This window comes from Lissotriton vulgaris, unplaced genomic scaffold (assembly GCF_964263255.1).
Source record: "Lissotriton vulgaris unplaced genomic scaffold, aLisVul1.2 SCAFFOLD_492, whole genome shotgun sequence".
Lineage (NCBI taxonomy): Eukaryota > Metazoa > Chordata > Amphibia > Caudata > Salamandridae > Lissotriton > Lissotriton vulgaris.
The window spans coordinates 436810-460237 of NW_028251456.1; the positions used below are offsets into that span (position 1 = coordinate 436810).

The 23428-nt window shown below is 47.5% G+C and overlaps 1 protein-coding gene across 1 annotated transcript in view; it reads right to left on the minus strand.

The window, feature by feature from the left end:
- Positions 1-1601: 1601 nt before the first annotated feature.
- The window catches only part of LOC147662880 (paraspeckle component 1-like), a 279115-nt gene continuing 257288 nt past the window's right edge, over positions 1602-23428 (minus strand). The window contains exon 9 of the mRNA XM_086950824.1: positions 1602-2618. Within this exon, the coding sequence (XP_086806950.1) occupies positions 2436-2618 (183 nt within the window). The 3' untranslated portion in view covers positions 1602-2435. The remainder of the gene's footprint in view (positions 2619-23428) is intronic.

Genomic DNA, 23428 nt, shown 5'->3' on the forward strand with positions numbered 1-23428 from the left:
AATTGTGACAAGACGGAGGTCCTCATCCTCGGCTCAACCCCCTCAGCCTGGGACGACTCCTGGTGGCCAACATCGCTGGGAACAGCCCTGACACCCACTGACCAAGCACGCAACCTGGGGGTCATCCTCGACTACACCCTCTCCATGACCAAGCAGGTCAACTCTGTCTCCTCATCCTGCTTCACCAACCTCCAAAAGCTCCGCAGAATCTTTAAGTGGATCCCCACCGAAACGAGAAGGACTGTCACTCAGGCACTCGTCACCAGCAGGCTGGACTACGGAAATGCCCTCTATACAGGAACAAACACCAAGCTCCTGAGACTGCTGCAACGCATCCAGAACGCCTCGGCACGACTGATCCTCGACATCCCCTGCCGCAGCCATGTCACACCCCACCTGAGACCTACACTGGCTCCCCGTCAACAAGAGGATAACCTTCAAGCTCCTCATCCACGCAAACAAAGCTCTCCATAACACCGGACCAGCATACCTCAATAGAAAACTCTGCTTCTACACCCCACCGCAACCTCCGCTCAGCCGGCATCGCCACAGTCCCCCGCATCCGAAGAACGCCGGCCGGCGGCAGATCCTTCCCCCACCGCCGCCAAGACCTGGAACACCCTCCCCACCAACCTATGGCAGACCCAAGACTTACTGGCCTTCAGAAGACAACTTAAGACCTGGCTCTTCGATCAGTAGAAGCTCCCCCAACCCCCACCCCCTTGAGACCCTCACGGGTATGTAGCGCGCTTTATAAATACTTTGATTGATGAAAGCAGACAGTTAAATGACATACAACTTTTTCCACTTCCCAGATAGTAACCACGCAGAGAAGCTCAACATTTGATGTGAAATTCCTGCATGACCAAATATACAGCCCAAAACATTAAATAAGTAAGAACACACTATGAAAAGAAGGATAACTGCTCACTTTTCAGGGAGTCATGGCTGTACATAATAAATGCTGCATATTTTAAAGTAATCTACAAGCAGGTTATACACTACTCTAGAATAGAAAACACGTAAAGTGCTACGTGAAAAATGTTCTAAAGAAATCTTCAGTTTGTGTGCATGTAGACAAGATATTGCATCAGAGAAAACTTTAATCCGTTTTTTCACTCAAATGAAGACATTAGAAAGCAGTCAGTGCAAGGAAGGGCATATGTACCAACCCGTTTGAAACTATTTGGGCGAGATAGCATTAAATATTTACCTTGATGTACCAAATACAAAATAAAAAATAATATTTAGCCACATAATTATTAGAATTATGGCTGTAAGAGAAAAAAGTTTATTAAAATCAAATCTCATTTAGATCATAGAATTGCTAAAATCTTGAAATCTAATTGAGATGGTCTACTTAACCCATGTACTGAAATTCACCACAACAGACAGCTTGTTACTGACAAGCAGCAACATGTTATGCAAGAGGGATGAAAACATCATTGTGGCTCTGAGCGCGTGCGCACACACGCATTCATTCCTAAAGCTATAGGTCTACTGAATGTCTCGTTTATTCACAGTTTTTACAAATTCCTGTTAGTAAAAAAAAATTGGTTGTAGTCCAGTTTGTCGTATACATTCAATGCATGAAACCAGTATGTTATAGAAAATTGATATTTTATTAACCATTTAGAAGTTAACATTGGCATTCACAGTTAATGCTCCAAAACCATTTAAATAAAATTGAAGATTGCCCTATGTTCTTAATGCTGCAGTATCACAGCAAATAAACTACATAAAGAGAAAATATTTCATAGTGTCACAAAACAAAGACTTATAAAAGAGAAAATGTATCAGAAAGTGAAAGCAATATTTAACTTGAAATAGGGTCATCTATCTCCAATCAATAAGAAGTTTTCTCCCCATTCCCCCCAATCTCAATAAAGCCTGCTCCTAGCTAGGAGTGCATGCCGGACTGAACAGAAATTTTCAATTCAAATAGTATTTGCTTATACTGAGGAATTCATATGGACTTAACTGTGGCCCTTCGTTACATAATTGTCAGAATGCTCATATGTTCAAATCCTCATTACCATAACGTTTTCAAAATATGAGACCCAAAACCGAACTGTTCACCACCACCCCCCAAGCAAAAAGATAAAATTGTTAAGTATAATTATGATTACATTAAAAAAAAATCCAAGCTTGAATTTTTATTGAGATAAAATAAAGTTCACCTATTTTACAGCATGGTCACATATTTAAGTCACAAAAAACAAACAACTTTCACGATGATGCAGGTAATTAGCATTCTATACTACCAAGGTAAGACTTGCACTTAACAAAATGCATAAAAAATTTGCAGTTTCACAAAAAAAAGCATCTCTAATACAAGATAAACGAAACATGGGGGCGGCTAACATTTAAAATGTCAAAGGCATAGGACTTGTGCCTTAGCACTAATTCTGACAAATTGTATGGAATGAAACATTTTAATATCTGCGACGTTTAGCTCCATCATAGTCGCTCTCTTGATTTCCTCTATCAAAACTACTAGATCCACTAGGCATGGTACTCCCACCACTATTTGGTGGCTGAGGAGCTTCAGATCCTGCTCTGCTACCCATGGGGGAGTCCATCTGTGATGGGGCTCCCTGAGGGAATGTATCATTATGCTATGTGCATTAAAGGAACAAGTCCATTTTGAAAATACAGAACATTGGCAAAATCCCAATTGGTGAAGTCGACGTTCAGTGGCAAGCAAGTCCATCAGAATCAGGTTCACACATAGAAGGAAGAAAGGAGTAATTTAATTAGTTAACACATAAAAAGGCGATACTGAGAATTAAAAAAAAAAAAGATGGCGCAATTTGTAAAATTATAGTTATGCTAAGTACTACAGTTTAAACAATTTAATGAGTAACTTAATATACAAATATAAATTCTAAAACTCAGTTTCCATTTTCAAAGTTAAGATTCAGAGAATATTCTGAATAGAAAGTCAGATGAAAAAAGAAACTTTAGCCTGGACACGAACTGAAAAAAATGTATTTAAAAAATCTTTAAAAATCCTGACTTCATCTTACAGCTGTATGTGTTACACATTTGCATTAACACGTTGGCCAAAACAAACCTATTTGAAACGTGTTAACAGAATGATGGGGGAGCTGTGAATTCTAAACAGGAAATTATGGGCACATTTGTTGACAACCCCTACTCCCCTCAAAAAAACAAAGAAAATACTATGTTGATCAACAAGTGCTTTGTTACAGAAATCATGGAGACTAACAAATCAGCTATTTAAAATTGCCCAACTTTGTTTCTTTTGCTGATGGGGAGCTAGATGGTTGAAAAGTAACGTAGGTTTACTTTAGTTTAAGTAAATTAATGCAACTAATCTATTTTTCATGAAAGCCCAATGCATACGACAGGCAACCTGTACAACATTATGTCTATGTAATTAGAGGAGCGTTTTTATTAAACCTGTGCTCAAACACGGCTTAATGCTTTACTATTAAGCAACCAGGTAATGACAATGATAAGAAGAGTAAGTGACACAACTAAATCAAAATACATATGATGTCAAAATGCACCAGAGAAAGACAGTTATCAGTATTAAACCATTTGGTCTTTCACTGAAGTGGTTTTATTCCCCGGGGAGGGAGGGGGGGGGGGGGGGGGGGTCAGCGGGGGGGTTATAAATAGGTGCCTGGATTCTTTAGCATTAAAATTATGAGTTTTCAGTTGATGTGGAGGGAAAGGTCTGTGTGTGTACTTTGGTTTCCCCCGTTTGCTTTGAGCAAAACAGGTTAGTTTTGATAAGGGAAAGGATTTACTACTTTCTAATATTCTGTTAGAATCAACAGAACTTTAGAATGTGAGGTCTAGAACGATGCAGGATAGGATATTAAGTTTTGAAAATAGTAAGTTATTGGAAAACGTATTTGTAACGAGAATGACTGACGAATCTGAATACAAGAAGCACTGGAAAAGGGCGTTCAAAACATGTTCAATTTACGGACTGTATTACTTCATCAGTTTCAAATGAGGTCATTTTTAAACGCCTTAAAAATAAAATTCACATGTGCAGCCATTCTTTTTCCTGTAAATTCCGACAGTATTCCTTTCTACTCATGCAACTCAAAAATGTTAACTGTAATCATGAATCAGCATAATGCATTTTAGCTACCCCACTTAAACGTCCCTGACATGATAAAGAGCTTGAGAAAAGTGATTCTCTGATACTTACACAACGTGAAGTAAGGATCTCAGAAAGCATTTATGATTTTAACTATCAGTGAGCATTTTCTTTTGCCTAGAACATATCCTTACTTTTCAGAGAAGGATGCAGCATGTTTGTTCCACTGATACCAAGCCAACACTGCACAAAAGCTGCAGTTTTAGGTATAGCGGGGCACACAGTCCTTTAGTGGTTTAACATAACAGAATTGTCTGATTACTTACCAGTATCTTCATTACACAAAGTGCAAGTCGTCCCCCACCATCAACTTCACTCTATAATATCAAACCCTCAAACTGGTCTCCAACGCCCTTACTCTAAAACTAATAAAATGTCACAACTTGCAACATTTGTTTGTGCCTAGCATATAATGTTGTATATTCACTTGCTTTGCACACCTACACCATCTAAAGTAGGTTATCGATGTTAGAGAGTTGTTTTGTTCTATTAAGAGGTTGAGACCCACAAGATAATTTGTCACTCTTCAGTACACCATGACGAAATCCATCTCACATTGTGTCCCCCTGCCTCAATCAAAAACAGGTTATGTAATGTTAGTGGAGAGTAGTCAAGACAAGACCGAAAAAAATTAGCACTGCATTAAGGGACTGTGAAAAACACTGGATCATTGCTGGCTCCCGGGTAGGCGGTAGGCTACAGGTGTATCTTCAGCACTATAAGAATCAAACAGATGGTTACAGGGTTAGTAACATTTTAGATTCCAAGCATGTGTTGCTATAAATACACATGCTTTGCATGGACTGTAAAGCGATACCTCCACTAAGCGGTGGTTTAGCAGCATGAATCCTTTAATGGATTCACATGTATGGTTCTGGCCAGGTAGCAGTTTACAAATGTCTGCAATGGGAAAGTCTTTAAGAAGGACACAATAGCGGCCTCTTCAGAGTAAAATGTCTTCTAGGAACTACATATGTGTATTGATTCATTATAAAAAGTTTGAAAACACCTCGCAATTCCTGTAACAATTCTACTTCTTGTGATAAGATTGCCAGTTGGAGGTTTTGTAAAGGTGAAGTACTCTTGACAAAATGGGTGCAAAACCCATTCAGCCCCTGTCTCGAGTGGGGAAGGAGAATAGACAACTTAACTGTTTGGTTCACATGACAAGACAGGCCAGTTTGGAAAAAATGTTAGGTTTGTTCTCAAAACCTCTCAACCTATACACCTGAATGAAAGGCAGCTTTACAGTTCGATATTGTAGCTCACCTACGTTCCTGGGAAGGTGGTCGCAATAAGGTAGGAATCCTCCAGCACAAAAACAGAATTTCAGGAGATTGTACAGGTTCAAATTGAGATTTTAGGTCCGGACCAGAGGCGAGGATTATGCCATTTCTTTCTTTCCTTTATTGAATAGCAGCAATTTAAAGTCAAACCAAATCTACTATTCCCATGAGACTTAGGGAATGTTACAACAGGAAAAGTCAACAAGAGAGACCAACAGGTAGAATTCTGTCCCATCTCAATTAATCAGGAAACTCCAGCAAGTTGATAGTCCCTGGTTACTGGCCATTCTTCCTTTTTCTTCGCTGCTCGCAGCAAGAGATAAGTGCCTTTCATATTTTCCTCACTTTGAGCTTGCTGAGGCATTTGGTGCTGTTATCATTGTATATACTGTTTATTGTTGAGGTATTTGTAATGCTCGTCGCTTGATTTGATGTAGTGGACGTGAGCGCTCTGTTGAGCGTTTTGCCAGGTGCGCGCTTCGCAGCTGTGCTCTGATACAGTTTCGCTAATTCTCCTTGCCTAATTAGGTTTCTGTTCAATTCAGGTCGCCCGCTACTCGTCTACCCGAGCCTGGCAGTGGGAGCGTTGCTTCAGCTTTCTCGCGGCCATCTAATTGTCCTTCCGCCACCACGGGGCATCCTCCGACATTGAAGCTGCGGCGCCGCAGGGGTGAGCCTTGTCCTGTCTGGAGAGCGAACGCCCGCATTCGCGGCTCGGTATTGCCTTTCTGGCAGCTTCTCTGCATTACGCCCTGATCAGGGTCAGTATTATTGTAAGCATAACGCTCCCACTGGGGAGTCTAATTGCAGGTTCTTCTGTCTGTGGGCCATCTCCCAGACGGGTTTGCACTCTATTTGTGTATCAGGGCGGCAGGATCCCGGGCTGTGGCTCCCCCTTGAAAGAGAGCATTGCCCGCCCCAATTACAGGCAGACATCAAGCCCCCCACATTTGGCTTACCTGGCCTTTTTGCTCTGCTGCACCTTCTGTGCGTTTCAAGCACAGTTCTTCCTGCAGGAGGACGGCAGGGCTTTGACCCACCATGGAGCCTTACATTGAGGACCAAGGGGAGGAGGACCTTCTTAGTGTGCTGCCATGGGATGATGGTTCTATATGATGCAGCTATTGAATCAATACATAGGGCAGTTTCAAAGGCTAGGTCTCCAGCCCCAGGGCCGTAAAATGAACCCCCGCCACCCCCCCCCCCCCCCCCCCCTGCTTCCCAACTCTCGCTAGGGAAACGTACCTGGGATGCAGGGATGGACTTGGACGCTTTCGCTCAACTTAAGCAGGCATGTTTAGCCAACACATCCCCTCTAGTATCCCCTTCGACCCTACTGATGGAGATCACAGGAACACTGACTACGATGCTGGTCCGTCTCAACCCGGACTCCCCTCCTGCCACCCAGGATGACCAAGGCCTGGGCACAGACATGATATACTTCACCAGAGGTCTTTTGATTGGGCTACCTCAGATAAGGTTGCACAATACGTGCTGAAATGCATACGAAGACCCCTGGAGAAGGACGCCTGCAATTGTCTTAGAGCGGAATGCCCCTACCCATCCCTGGAGGGCAAGGTGGCCTCAACACCCGACAGATTCACGTATGGCTACTTTCCTGCAAACTTTTGTCAAGGATCCCAAAAAAGGGGATAGATAGGTCCTGGCGGGAGTGCCAAGACAAGCTGGTGGACACTTTGAGCCCACTCACAAAGATCCTGGATATGGCGGAGGCGGCGAAATCTTCAGGATCCCTCATTCCCCCAGACAGTCCTAATGGGCGCAGCGCGCTGTAGTTTTCATGGACAATGCCAATTGCGCCTGGTCTACTGAGCAGCGCAGATCCTTGCTTATCAAGGTAGACCCCAAAGCTTGGGGACTTGGCAGACTCTAAGGCGGGTCCAGATGCGCAGGGTGGCATCTTCGGGGAGCCCTTTAATAAGGAATTGGGAAAATTCGTGAATACTTATACCTCACTAGACAAGACAGTCCTCTATTAAGAAGGTGTTTCCCTCCCAGGTTTTCTGGGGGGGGGGGGGGGGGGGGGGGGGGGGGGGGGCGGTAGAGGAAGAGGCTGCTCAACCACCAACCTTAATCAATACTCTCACAAAGGACAAGGCTCCCACCAAGGCCAGTATCAGGACCAGGCCAGATTTGGAAACTTCTACCCTACCAGAGGAAGGCGTGGCAAACAGAAGAGCAAGAGGCGGCGGCGCCTCCATCACTTCCGGTGAGTGTCCTAACTTCTTTCCTTCTAAAGGTAGGGGGCCGCCTGGCGAATTTGAGGGAATTCACCTTTTCTGGGACATTCTCAGACTACAAGATTGGACGGCGCACCATTTATCCCCCTCAAAGGAGGTTCCTACACTTTCAGGGGGCGGGGGGGGGGGGGGGGGGTGTTCTTTGTGATCAACAAAGCTAAATCCACCCTAGTTTCCTCCCAGAAGGTGGTTTTTCTGGGTTTCTTGATCGACTCCATAGAATCTTCGTTCAGCCTCCTGTCCTGGAAGGGAGCAAGGATCCGCAACGAGATCCTGGGGTGCTCACAAAACCACGCATTTCTCCAAGGCAGGTGGCCAGTATCGTTGGACTTCTATCCTCCTCTATTCAAGAAATTTTCCCAGGAACACTGCACCATCGCGCTCTTCAATGCTTGTAAGCCGCACATCTTCGCAGAGGCCTCTCATACTCGCAGCAGGTGACTATGACATCGAAGCCAGAGACTAGCTCAATTAGTGGCTCGCCAACATGGAGGCTTGGAACGGGGAGGGCAATATTTGGTTCCGCGCCAGATATTGTCAGAGTCAGACGCCAGCTGGTCGGGCGGGAGGTGTGGCAAATTCACCGCTGGGGGTTGGTGGTCTCTACTAGAACGGTTACATATAAATTGCTTGGAACTTCGCGCTGGCTCCGGCGTGATACAATGCTGGACAAAAACTCGATCCAGTCCTGCGTACTCATCAAGATGGACAACGTGCGGCGATCCAGTACATAAACCACCTCGGGGGCAAGCGGTCGAAGGCCCTCTCAGACTTAGCCACCAACCTCTGGCAGTATTGCCTGGACCACCAGATTCTGTTCACGGCGGAATATCTGCCTGGTCAGGACAACCAGGCCGCAGACTTCTAGTCACACTTTCACAACAGGAGCTTGTGGGAGTGGTCGCAGACCTCCAATGCAAATGTGGCCCCTTTTTGGTGGGCGTCTTTGCCTCTCGCCTGAACCATCAACTGCCCAGGATATTCAGTTGGAGACTGGATCCCCTGGCGTAGAAAGACAGACACCTTCCTTTAGGACTGGCGGGAGAAGCAGGGCTATGCCTTTTCCCGTTCGCCAAGATAACCAAGGCCTCAGCCCAGGTCCAGCGCCAGGGGGCGAAGGTAGTGATTATTACCCCGATTTGGAGATTGCAGGTTTGATTTCCAGTTCATTTGGAACTTTCTTCGTTTTCACCGATCCCTCTCCCCCGGTTTCTAGCTCTCTTCCTCAATCCGGAGCCTCACCCGCTCATCGTGCAATGGTCCTTAGCCCTCATGGCGTGGCGGATTACAGGGGACGATGGTCGGTCACAGGCCTTTGGAGTGCGGCTGAAAAATGTATGCCAAAGGTCTGGGCGGACAGTACTGTCAAACGTTATCAATCCACTTGGACGAGATGGTCCTGTTGGTGTATGCGACGGTAACTTGATCCCATGGCAGCAGATGTGATGTGCATCCAGAATTTTCTGGCCTCTCTGGCAGAGAAGGCTTCGGCCTACAGGTTCATCAACACGTTCTGGTCCGCCATCTCAGCGGGTCATGCCATGGTGGATGGGGCTCTGTTGGGGGAGCACCCTTTCGTTTGCAGTCTCCTACCGTTGGAGCCCAGGTACTCGGCTCTCTGGGATGTGAACCAGGTTCTGAACTAAGCAACTTTCGGCAAAATTAGCCATGCTCCTTTCCCTGATCTCCTGTAGACTGGTATCGGACGTCAGAGCCCTGGATATCTCCGGTAGGATTTTTTCCCCCGCAGGAGTTACCTACATGACCCATAGACTAAATGTGGCATGAAATCCATCTTGTACTCGGCCTTCCCAGATACCCCAAAGTTGTGTTTGGGGTCTTGCATCATGGCATATGAAGAAATGTCAGAGGAATTCCGCCCCTCGGGTGAAGAGCAACACCATCACTCTGCAGAAACCACATAGAGCCGTTTCTTACCCTACAATTACCAGGTGGGTAAGGAGGGTGATGCAGGAAGTTGGCATAGACCTATGGGCGTTTGGCGGTCATTCTTCTAGAGGGGCGATGGCTTCTAAAGCATTTGCCCTGGGGGCTTGTCTAGAAGACTGACCCATGACCCTGCTTGCAGGCCAGGTCGCTCCCCCACTGCCACACAGCTCTGCCTGTGTATCAGCCCCGCTGCCCTCCCGAGCATAGAGTTCGCTCCTGCTGTCACAAAATTCGTTCTTAGCATTCTCTGCATTCTTAGCTTTACAGCTTCTGTGCTTTCTCTCTGGATTATTGTTTTTCTTTTTACTGCCTTGCTGACCCTAATCACGCTCCCCCCTTTCTCTTCTGCATCCCGCTCCTTTACCGCCGCTGCCCCTGCGGCCACGCCCCCTCGCCGCCCTGCCCCCAGCTGCTCCTCCCTCCCAGATGCTGTATTTTCTGAGTGTACTTTCTGTGCCTTGTATTATTGTATTTTCGCTGCCTACTGATGCTTCTCACTCCCCACCCTTTCTCTTCGGTATCCCGCTCCTTTATCGCCGCTGCCCCTGCGTCCACGCCCCCTTGCCGCCCCGCTCCCAGCTGCTCCTTCCGCCCTCCATGCCTTAAAAAGCGCCCGCCATTCGGACTCGCGCCGCGGGTGCGCCGACGTCTGCGCCTGGACCGCGCCCCAGCGCCAGAACCCCTGGACCCCACAACGCCAGAATTCGGTACGACGCCAACACTTTCCATGACCTAAACACCGGCCGACACACACGCTGCTTCCAGGCCGCCCCGAAACACACCCACGGACCCTTCTCCTGTCACACCTGCAACTTCACATGCGACAACCACCAAAACCCCAAGGACCGGACCCAACCACATTCACTGCATACTCCTCAACACCCGCTCTGCCCGCAAACACGCCGTCGAGCTCTGGGACCTGCTCGACACCTCCACCCCAGACGTTGCCTTTCTGAACGAGACCTGGTGGAACGACTCCTCGGCACCTGACATCACCATAGCCATCCTGGACGGCTACAAGATCTCCCGCAGAGACCGCATCAACGGAATGGGAGGAGGAATAGCCATCGTCCACAAGTCCTCCCTCCAGGTCCACACCCTCGCAAACTTCCCACTCAACTCCGCCGAATACCTGCACTTCCGGATCCAGACCGACCCCAACACCACCCTCAGAGGAACACTCATCTACAGACCTCCTGGACCTCAGGCCCTCTTCAGCGACTCAGTCGCCGACCTCGCCAGCACCCAGGCACTCGCCTCCACAGACTACATCCTCCTCAGGGACCTGAACTTCCATCTCAAGAACAACGACCTCAACTCCACCGCTCTGATAGACAACCTCGGCCTCAGTCAACTAGTCACCAAACCCACCCACGACGCCGGCCACATGCTCGACCCAGTCTTCTCCACAAGCTCTTGCGTCACCTTCAACCACACCACCGAACTCCACTGGACCGACCACCGATGCATCCACTTTACCTTCAAGAAACCAACCACACACCCCCGCACCCTACAGCTGCCCCGCCGCTGCTGGAGCAAAATCACCGAAGACCAGCTGATCGCCACCCTCGCCCAGAACCAACCCGCAGACGCCGCCCGTAACCTCAGACAGTGGATCGACAACTGCGCCAACACTCTCGCCCTGCTCAAGAAACCCTCCATCAACCAATCCAGCAAGAAAGCCGCCTGGTTCACCAAAGAACTCCAGGCCCCCAAACGTAATTGCTGGAAGCTGAAGAAATGGCTCCCCGACCACACACCTGACAGCCACACGGACGCCATCCACAGACATCACCACAACCAAGAGATCTTCCTTCAAAGCCCGCCTAGACAACAATGCACACAACAGCAAAGAGCTTTTCAACATAGTGAAGGAACTCTCCAACCCCAGCACCAACGACATCCCGCCCTCGCAGGATCTGTGCGACTCACTGGCCACCTTCTTCCATCGCAAGATCGCCGACATTCACGACAGCTTCAACACCTCGCTTAATCAGACCACGACAGACCCCACCCCGAACACCACCTGCACAAACCAGCTGACCTCCTGGTCCCACGACGACAAGACACGCAAGATCATGAACTCAATCCACTCAGGATCTCCGTCAGACCCCTGTCCGCACCACGTTTTTAACAAGGCAGACGTAACCATCGCACCCCAACTACAGAAGGTCATTAACATCTCCTTCGACACAGCGACATTCCCAGAAAACTGGAAACACGCCCTCCTCAAGAAACCCAAAGGCGTACCCCAAGGACCTCAAGAACTTCCAGCCTATCTCCCTGCTCCCTTTCCCAGCGAAGGTCAGAGAAAATCGCCAACATGTAGCTGACCCGCCACCTTGAGGACAACATCCTAGACCCGTCCCAGTCCGGATTCAGACGGAACCACAGCACCGAGACAGCCCTCATCGCCTCTAGACGACATCTGGCGCCAACTAGACCACGGCAAAACCTCAGCCCTCATCCTCCTGGACCCGTCAGCCGCCCTCGACACGGTCTGCCACTGCACACTAAGAACACGCCTCCAAGAGGCTGGAATCCAGGAGAAGGCCCTGGAATGGACCACGTCCTTCCTGTCCGGCAGAACCCAAAGAGTCCGCCTCCCACCCTTCCGATCCGAAGCCACTGACATCACCTGCGGCATACCCCAGGGCTCATCCCTCTGCCCGACCCTGTTCAAGGTCTACATGGCCCCCCTCGTACAAGTGGCCTGCCAGCACGACCTGAACATAATCTCCTATGCCGACACCCAGCTCATCCTCTCCCTCACCAAGGACCCGCACGACACCAAAACCAACCTCCAAGAGGGAATGAAGGCAGTCGCCAAGTAGATGAGGAGCAGCCGCCTGAAACGGAACTCTGACAAGACGGAAGTCCTCATCCTCGACCCCACACCCTCTGCCTGGGACGACTCCTGGTGGCCGACCACACTGGGAACAGCACCGACACCCACGGACCACGCACGCAACCTAGGATTCATCCTAGACTCCTCCCTCTCCATGTCGAAGCCAGTCAACGCCATCTCCTCCTCCTGCTTCAACACCCTCTGCATGCTTCGCAGGATCTACAAGTGGATCCCGACCGAAACCACTCTACGCAGGAATCCCGGCCAAACACCTACAACGCATCCTGAACGCCTCCGCCCGCCTGATCCTCAACATCCATTGACGCAGCCACATCACCTCCCACCTAAGAGACCTACACTGGCTCTCCGTCAACAAGAGGAACACCTTCAAGCTCCTCACCCACGCACACAAAGCACTCCACAACACCGGACCAGCCTACCAGAACACCAGACAACTTCTACACCCCCGCCCGCCAGCTCCACCAACCTTGCTCTCGCCGCCGTCCCACGCATCAAACGAACAACCTCCAGCAGCAGACCATTCTCCTTCCTCGCCGCCAAGACCTGGAACACCCTCCCCACCCATCTGCGGCAGACCCACGACCTGCTCACTTTCAGGAAGCTCCTCAAGACCTGGCTCTTCGAGCCATAGCAGCACCCCTCCCTCCAGCGCCTTGAGACCCTCACTGGTAAGTAGTGCGCTCTACAAGTTCATTGATTGATTGAGATTGGACCTCGGACTACATTCAAACGGTTTTACTTCAAACCGGTCCCGCAAATGGCCCACTTGGTCGCAAGTAAGCTTTAAAATCGGCATAATCCTAGTCTACTGTCCCAGCATAGAATTAAAAATTCCTAGCTAATGCAACAGAAAGTTTCAATTCTATTAAGGACTCTGAGGCGAAGATTATCCCACCCACGGTGGGATAATCTCAATACTTTGACCTTCCCACCCTCGTTGTGGAGTAAGTAAAATGTTATATTGATGAATGTTTTTATCTTTGATTGCAAATGTTTGGTTCTCTCTCAGATGCATATACGTGCCATTTTCCCTTTCAGGGCTAATCCTTAGCCATGGTTGTCGCCTAATATTAGGTCATTTGATTACAAGGTTGGACGCAAATAAACACGATGCATGAGTTGTCAATGGTGCCTGCTCTCGCGCAGAGGAGTGGCCAGTACAAAAGGGACTATCAACCGGCTAGTCTCCTGATTGGTTGAGATGGGACAAACATTCTACCTGTTGGTCTCTATTGTTGACTTTTCCTGTTGTAACATCCTCAAGGTCTCATGGGAATGGTAGTTTTGTTTTGACTTTAAATGGCTGCCATTTAATAAAGCGAAAAAAGAATAGCATAATCCTCGCCTCAGAGTCCTTAAAAGAATTGAAACTTTGCTACGTTAGCTAGGAAATGTTTTTCAATCACTCTTATTTGGACAATATTTAAATTCTAGACTTGCGTGGAGTACTTGGAAGACTCAGCCGTCTAAGGGCCTCCATGAAGGGCTTGACAATAGATTCCCTGTTCTACATGAAAGCTGCCAGTGAAGCTACATGTAAACTAATGGAGGTGTATGCTAGCAATGCCTTTTGCAGATGTTAACAGTAGCAATATATTGTACAAAGACTTTAAGCAGGTCAATTTGTCTAGTAGACAAATCATTTCCAATGCGCTACATAGCAAACCCACACAGTAGATTTACATGCCTCATGCAGGACTCATCTGGAAGTTCGAGGCAAGCAAATTCCAAGGCCCTCCATAGGGGTTTGAGTGCCTGAGCTGGCCTTGGTGAGTCAGTAGATCTGGCCTGAGCAAAAAGCTTTTTGAGAGGGAGAACAGATTTTTAACTGAGAGTACCAGGAGTGTCTCGCCCAAGTTGGTGCCACCAAAATGTAGGCCATAGGAACTTACAATTACTTAACTATGTACAGGCAAGAGAGGAGGAAACAGGTAAAACTCCTTGATCAGCTCATCCATAGTGCACTGCGCCCCAAGAGTGTGGGTATTTGGAGGTGAAGTTTTGCCATTTTGTGACTTGAACAGATTTATTTAAGGAGTGCTCCAATGGAAAAAGTATGTTTGAAGAACCTGGGGGATTCATTCATCATTCAAATTGGAAGGACTTGCACAGGAATTTCAAATCAATCAATAGTTTTACATAATTCTCAGGAAGAGTATATGAATGGTTCAATGTCATCAGTGCAAGGACCAGGCAATGATCCAGTAACTAGCAGGTCTGTAAAGTATTCGTTTAACTTCAGTAAATGCTCCGCAAGGAGAGGATTGTGTCTACGAACTGTCCAGCGCCCAAGTTTTGGGTTAGAGTAGACAGCTGTGTGTAGTTCATTGCAGTTAGTTTTTATGAGAGCTTGAGATGACTGCTTGAATTCCGAGAGCTTGAGATACCAGATATGGCAAATGGAATGTTGAGACTTCCAGGTACCCTGAGGAATCATCTTGTAATGTGCTCCCTACCCCCATGAGTGAGGTGTCTGTGGTAAAGAACACCTGCAATAGCGGTCGAAAAAAGGCCCGACCAGCAACAAGTTCTTGTCTCTTCACAATAGGAGCGCGCTTTGGGACTTAGGCTGTACCAACACTCGGTCTTACTATTGACACTGCTTGTGACTACTGCCTCGCTAAGCACTCTTGCAGTCAGTTTATGTGCAGCCTTGAGTGCACCATGACACCTTTCCCAACAGCTTCATTACCTTCGTAAAGTATTGTCTGAAAAAGATCCATCACCCTTCTCTTCGTTTGGGTAAGCAACCAAATGGTTATTTAGAACACATCCTAGAAAGAGCTTGATCTGCTGAGACTCAAGATCGGACTTTGGCACAGAGAGGAACACCTAGCTTCTCTATTGGTGCTACTGTCATCCAATTATGCCAGGTACTGCTCTTGGATGCCACTCTTTAGAGCAAAGAAAAGCATGACATTTATTTCTGCACAGGGGGGCTTCTGCAACAGTTAAGACAGCTGGTAAATAACCTTGGGGCGATCATGACCTAAAGTGTAAAACTTTGAATTGATACTGGAATCCATTTACCACAAAGCACAGGTAGCAATTATGTGCCAGATATTTGTTGATGTGGAAGTATGCGTCTGAGATTGAGGGTCAACGGATTATCCTGTATGCAAATCATTGGAATGATATCCTTGCGACAATACAGCGTTACAGTGGTCTGCGGTCTAGAATAGCCGTTTAAGGGATCAGGCAGAAGAGTGAGTAGATACTCCCCTTGCCCCGTCCTCATCTGTCTCCCAACCTGCTAATGAGGAGGCACCAGATCAATGCCAAGTTTGGCAAGGAGTGATTGTGCTTAATTTAACAGTGGTAGATTGCGGAGATTCATTATATTATGAAGGGGAGGTTTGCTTGGTGGTGGGGATCTCTAGGCAATGCCCATGCAGTACCATCTGTCCACGGTTACTTTCTTTCAGTGCAGAAGAAAAAACCCCAATCTTCCACTGAGGTGGTTTTGTTGAGTAGGTGGTCAAGGTACTATTTACAACAGAAAAGCCCCTGCTGGAGCCACCTATACTTTTGCCATTACCAAGTAAGCTTCCTCTTCTGAAGAACTTGGGCCCCTGCATGTCATGACAACTGCTGGTGCTGGTAGCCCGGTCTCTGGCTAGGAGCTGATGACTACTGGCCACCCTCTCACCTGCTGCTTATGGAAGACAGTACTGGGTGTTGGGGTCTATAGCCAATAATCCCCTTGTCAGTCTCTGTGTGGTTTGAGTGTAGAGTTGGCATAAAGGCTCAACAGATGCCTCTCAAATGGGACACTGATGAGGTTCTGTTGAACTTCTTGTTGGAAGCTGGGCTTCTGTTGCGGTAATCCATCCACTTTCTGCCAGACTACTGATGCATTTTGACTTGATGTGCGCTGGCTCCTGCCAATCAGGTTCTCAGGGCCTGTGTGCTTTCCCAAAACTGTACCATGTACCTCCAATTGGCACCTCTCTGGCCACAGGTCAGCCCCTTATAAAGGGTACCATGGGTACCATGGGCACTGCAGCCAGGGAAGGCCTCTAAGGGCTGCCGCACTTACTATGCCACCCTGGGAAGCCCAGTACCTTTACACACATACTCGGTTCCGCTTTTTGATTGCAGTGTATCTACAAGCGTTTGAGCAGGAGCTCCGCTGTTTCTCCGCTATGCCGCCTGTGTTTTGAAGACCACTAACCTCCGCTCTGCTGCCGCTGGTCCTGCTCCGTAGTCCCCCCCCCCCCCCCCCCCCCCCCCCCGCCGCCACCACAATCAAGCGGCCGCCGAGTGGGGGACTACCTTCCCCAGCAGGCAGTGAAGTCAGGCACGCGCCAGGAGGCGCCATAAATCACTGTCATCACCCGCGTCGCGGGAGCGCGCGGGCTAAGCCCGGGCAAAGGGCGGGCCCTCTGTGGCCCTCGGTGACTGAGGTAGGCTGGGCCGGGCCAAGTTACTGACATTTTCTATTCAAACAATTGCAAAGATATGTTTTGAAGCTGCATTCTGTGTGGTAAAAATCGACGGATTGGACATTTGACTCTGGCAGGATTACTAAAAATCGACGGATTGGACATTTGACTCTGGCAGGATTACTTCTCCAGATGCTCCTTCATTGTTTAATTTTTCTTATGGACTAATCTTATTCTTAATTACATTCTTTGTGGTTTTTAAGTTTTAAATCGCTTATTTTTGTAAATTGTTAAGGATGACAAAGAAACTCCGCTCTGGAAGAATATTGGGGGGGAAGGTCTTGCGTAAAAACAAGATCCAACCCCCTGAGAAATAAGTGTGCTAATAACTTTCTATTGAAGGGTCAATGCCAGCTTTTGAAATTGTGGGAAAAACCCATTGATGAGGTTTTGCCAGTTGACGCAACTGTAGGCTCTGATATCGTTCCACCTGTGGGTCCTGCAATGGTGGTAGATAATATGGATTCCTCTTTGATTGTGAAGGATTCCTCCCATGCAGGGTCTGTTGTGAAGACTTGCCTTGTGCACTCTGAAATTCATAGTGATATTAAGCACTCTGCACCAAATTCTGAGGGAGAGCAATATAATAATACATCAGCTCTTAAAGTTACTGTGCCTAATGTTCCGACTGGAGGTGACTCTTCTTTGTCAAGTATTGACCTAGAGCTCTGTGGTCGTTACTTGGATGGTGGTAGCCTGAAACTACCAGAGGCTATCAAGTCTCCAGCGGGTGCTACTCCCTCCGGATTATTGTTGTACAGTAGTACTCCCTCTATAAACGCGCAAGACATGTCTTCACTGCTTAATGTCTCTAGGAGCCCTGTGCTTAATTTGTCAGGCATTTTTGTCCTCTTGTTCCTTCGGGTGAAAAACCTATTTCTGAATCCTTGATTGCTCTGGAACACTTATTGGCCTCTATACTATTACTATTGGGCAAATTCGTAGGAAGCTCTGATTGTATTCTGGATTCAGTTACACAAGTATTAAATGCTATGTTGCTAAAAGCCCCGGAAAAGATTTCTGATTCTGCTTCTTTGGCGGGCTCGCAGAGGGCAACAGTGTGTGGTAAAGCTTCTGCGGGAAATCTAGGCATAAATATTTCAGTGGTAGCACTGTAATTCCTATTTCTGCCGCAGCTAATTGTGTAAAGGTTTCTGACCTCGAAATAGAGCAAGAAAGTATGATTGTTCCTAATTCAAAAGCTGGAAATGAGTTATTCCCAATTTTTGTGCCAGAAAAAAAGGGGCCTCAGGATGAAGAAAAAGAAAAAAGTGGTAGACATAGAAATAACAAAGGAAAAAAAAGGAAACCAGTGCGTAAATACAGGAAGAAAAGACAGAGGCAAATAATCTTTCAAGATCCTAATGCTTTAACTGGTAACAATGATATTGTTAGTGAGTCTATAACTGGGTCCCTGAGTCCAGATGTTGATACGCTCGCCTCTGCTTTTGGAGAAAAAGTTCTTTCTAATGCTCCTCTCGCTTCTGTGGGAGTCCTTCCCCCTGACGGTGGAGGAAGGTTGATTTTTCCTCCAATGGCAGAGGTGATAAGACCTATCCCGGTTGTATCAGGGGCGCTTAACCCTCTAGCTCCTTATTTGTTACCAGAAGATGTTGATGCACGTTCCCAACACTCTCTGACAAAAGTATCAAAGACTTATGTTGACACTCTGATTGTGGACTTTTTGCCATTGTTTGATTCTGACCTGCATTTAAATAGGACATGGTTGCCCAATTGTTTCAAAGATCTAGAGAGTTTAAAACGTATTCAATCGAGTGATTTTGAGTTGGTTACTTTGTTAGGTGGAGACAGCGTGTCACGTATAAGGGTAACATTTTACTCCAAAATTAATGTAAACCTTATACTACAACAGGCTGAGAATTTCCAGTGTGGAGGAATTGATGTCTTACCTATCTTCTCTTTAGGAAAGGTTAATTTACCCCAAAATGGGTTTGCTCGAAGGGGTATTGGGCAAGATGGGACCCTTCTTTCAATGATTTAAAGATTTGGGTTTGAAAGGCAAACGTTTGGTTTCCCAGGTCTTGCCTCCTCCGTTAAATCAGAATTCTCTTCCTTTAGAGGACAATCAACGGTGGAATTGGCTTCCTGGTGCCTTGTCAAACATACTCACAGCTGTTGCAGGCTGCGTGTTTTGGTGCAGAGCAAAGTGAAGAGTCGACCTTGCACAAATCCCTGTGTGCCATGCCTATAACCCACTGCCCTGGCATAGGTCAGCCACCCCTCTAACTGGGTGCACTATACCAGCGGTGAGGGTACAGGTGCAAGAGCCCTGTACCCCTACAGCGTCTAGACCAATTTAGACATTGTAAGTGCAGTAATGCCAATGAAAAGTATATGGTGCTGGGAAGTTGTCATTACGAACTCCACAGCACCATAATGACTTCACTGAAAACTGGGAAGTTTGGATTCAAACTTCTCAGCACATTAAACCCATACTGATGCCAGTGTGGGATTTAATGAAAAATGCACTCAGAGGGCATCTTAGAGATACACACCAGCCTGCCACCACAAGGCATTTCTGGACCACTGGAGTGGGGAGCCTTCGCTCCCTGAGCCCAGAAAAAGCCTTTCCTGGGCAGGAACAGCCATCTGTGTCAGGGGAGCTTCAAAGGCCTTGCTGCATTTGTAATGCGATCCCCAGCCTCTCCTATTATCAGGAGCAAGCCCCCTTCCTGTCTCCCCTCCTTTTCATCAGCAAAGATTAGCCAGCCCAGAAGGTGTGCCCACTTGTGCCAACTCCACCCCTCAAGTGGGTGAAGCCCACTAATCAGTGTGTCATCTTGCAGATGGCAGGCACTCTCTAATCAGGATTAGGGATTTTTCCCATCCCCAAAGTGAGGTGAGCCCACCAAGGGTGTAGTCCACCTAAGGTCAGAAGCCCATTGGCTACGGACCTCAAGACCCTTTAAACACCCCCTAAATAAAGGATTTAGGCAGCAGCCCTGAACCAATTAGACAGATTCCCGCAACCTAAGAAGGGTGAAAGACTACGTCCAGCAGAGTAGACTGCAGAGAAGAAGTGACTTGGCCCCAGCCCTACCGGGCGTCTGCTGTTCACAGAGATCCTGTGCCAAAAGTCAGCTTGTACTGCAGCCTGCGACCTCCAGTTCCTAGGGAGGACTGACAGTCTTCAACCAAGACCGGGTCTCCTGTGAACAGCAGCTCTATTTAAAAGAAACTCTGAAAACAAACTCAGCCTGCTGAGGACAAAGAAACTAGAGCCTGGAACCACCACTGCACCCAACGCCTACGGGCCAAAACTGGGTGGCCGACTGGTCCCAGCAAGGTCCTCCCGCGTTCCAGAGTCCAAGTCCACCATCGGTTTACTCCTCCAGGACTCCCCGACGTTGCCTGTAGCCTCTTCGCAGAGATCCCCCCAACCGCAAGTGGCCCGATAAGGTGGAATCAGACCTAAAAAGACACCCTTGCATCCAGCCGCCCTGCACCCTGGAGAAGAGAACCAGAGGTGCACTTACGTCCGAAGCTTTCCAACTTACCTGCCCAGCTGTTGGTTCCTTCCGAAAGTCTTCCAGGACCAAGCCTGCAGCTACAAACCAAAACTAGCAATCCTTATTAAAAACAGGGCACCCAAAAATGCACCCGCCCCTCCGCCGCTGCAGATGTACTTTGGGTGCTAACTCGGATCCCCCTTTGCCCTGAGCCTAACACCAGGAGCTTTGTTCCCACAACCTTGTGGCCTACTCATGAGCAGCTACCAACCCAAGGTCCCCTATCCTTCATTGGATAACATTGGGCCTCAGCACTCTGCACCCGGCCGCCCTAGTGCCACTGAGAGTGCATCCTTGACCCTGGGGGAACCCTTGTTCTAACCCCAGACCCAAATACAGAGTACCTAGCTGTTAACCAAGAACTTCAATTCTTTCCAAAGGAATACATTGACTGTTCGAAGTGTGGAGTTGATTTGTATGAAAACCTGAAAAATTACAACTGTACAAAATCTGGTTTACTTAACTCTAGGAAATGTTCCAGTGTAATATCTAGGCATATCACTGAGGAGAAAAAGTAACCTGAAAAGTAATTTCAACATATTGACTTAACTGTATTTCAATCCGCTGCATGTGAACCTGCATTAAGTTGTAAAACACTGCATAAGATTCTGCAAAGTATTTATTTCACTTGCCCGTGCTGGGCTTGGCTTGGTTCTAGAAATAAAATAACTAAACAATATTTTTATACAAAACAAATTGGCCTGAGTTCAGTCTGTGTGTGACATCATTTGCTGATTGAGTGTGTACAACAAATGCTTAACACTATCCTCTGATAAGGCCTTACTGCTCGCCCACACTACCACAAAATAGAGAGTAAGGTACTGTCTACTGTTACCTCTGCCTACCTTTGGGGTTCCACTGGACTGTGCACACTATACCTCATTTTGGCATAGTAAATACAGAGCCAGCTTCCTACACCAGGTGCACATATCCAGATGTAAAGTCTCAGCAGTATGCTTGGATTGACCTCCCTGGAGTCATTGTCAGCAGGGTCCAGGGCCCACCAACATTTGTGCTGCAAATGACCTTGTTTTCCCCACCCAGTTAATGTCACATCTTGCAGCAGGCTTCAGGCAGGTGTTTGACAACTTTCATTTCCTCCCAGTAAGGAGAATCCTACCTGGAGAGAAATCCAATCGAACAATTATCGGCTGTGTGACTGCCACAAATGCCACATTACCCAACCACACTGACCTTACTTCCCTGATCAGGAGGAGAATCATCTCCTTTTGCCTCCACTGACAATCTTCTCCTGGCTGTATGTACCACCAAAGATGTTGCTAACATACTATATTCCCGACCCGTAGGGTGACCACATCAACCATGACAGATACTGTACACATCTCACTGTCTTCCAGAAAGGCTCTCCACTAAGAAATAATCGTCCTCTACAATATCCAGTTTTACCCTTTGGTGCAACGCAACTCTCTATTACCTCATGGTAGGTAATAGTGTCATCGGAGGGTGAAAGTCTTAAATCATCCTGGGGATAATCTTTCGAAGGATCATCCCCACCTCCTTGTGTGGCAAGGTCATGATAGACATCAAGGGGGCTGGAGTGTTGGAAGGGCTCCTTGGGACTGAGGGGTTCATTTGGGATGAGAACTGTGACATTTGAGGTGACTGTGCAAAAGGGTGAAGCAGAGCATAGTGAAGGAGGTCGAGGAGCAGGCGAAGGTAGGCTGGTAACCTTATTCTACCCTATACCCAAGAAGGTTAGGCATATTGAATCTGCAAAGGTGAGCCTTCTCTTCTTGGGAACTGTAAGTGTGTATGAGGTTAGTCCTGCAGGAGTGTCCAAGCTAACATTTTGTCTGTGAATGGGTGGATGATTATCTTCTGATGCCTGACATAGGGCATCTCAAGGTGCTCTAAAGCTTGTGGGCTCAAATTTAAAATCCAATCTCTGCATCCAGGCATGTTTCAGGTCAAATATCGTGGAGGTTTCAGAATCTGCTCTGAAGCAGATTTCAACTCTGAACTAGGTGTTTCATCAGCTAGAGGTTGAGGTGCACAGTCTTTCGCTGGAGGCTATCCTGGAGCTCAGGAGGTCTCGGTGTCAAGACGGCTTGAAGCCTTAACCCAGACCCAAAGGTTGGTGCCTCGCATGGCTAGCCTAAAGTTTAATGTCAGGCTACTTCGGACGCAGTGCTCAGCCTCAACATGAGGCGCCTATGAGGTCAGTCCTCACGAGATAGGTCTTCAAGCGACTGTCAGGGAAGAGGTGCTCTTGGGGTAGTTGTCGTCCTAGGACATTTGCTGGGGTGTAATGAAGCCGACCTTCCCGCCTCCTCCATATTTGAGAACTTTGCTCCCATTGAGGAAGCAGGAAACCCCATACCAGTGATGTTCTCGAATGTAAATTAGCCCAGTGTTTCAGGTGTTTGTGGTGTGCCGCGTCGCTTACACATGTGCAGGAGGGTCTTCTTGCACCCAAACACTACCAGCTGAACAGGCTGCGTTTCAAGACACAGAGGTTGAACACAGGATGCTAGATGGACCACACCTATTTAGAAGAAACATTTGAGGAATAATTTGAAGGGATTATTCGCCGAACAATGTAATGATGGAAATCTCCTTCAACGCCGCTCAAACCAGCATCCAAACCACAGTTGCAGACTGCACTGGTACTAAGCACTTTCATCACTGGAGCCGAACCCTCAATGACTGGCCCTGAAGGTTACATCAAAGATAGCCCTTTAAATGGCAGTGGAACGTCCAAATCAGATGACTGGAAAAAACACAATCTGATGTAGAGTACTTGTGCAATATGGATTAGGGGAGAAGTCATGAGATATTTTATATTTCTAAATGTCTTAGAAGAAAAAACAACTTGCAAACATCTGTGCCCAAAACTAAATTTTGTGAGACGGCAAGGCATGCATAACTACAGGAAAACATGCTACGAACATTACTTATGATTTTTCTTTTAATTTGTTCCCTTGC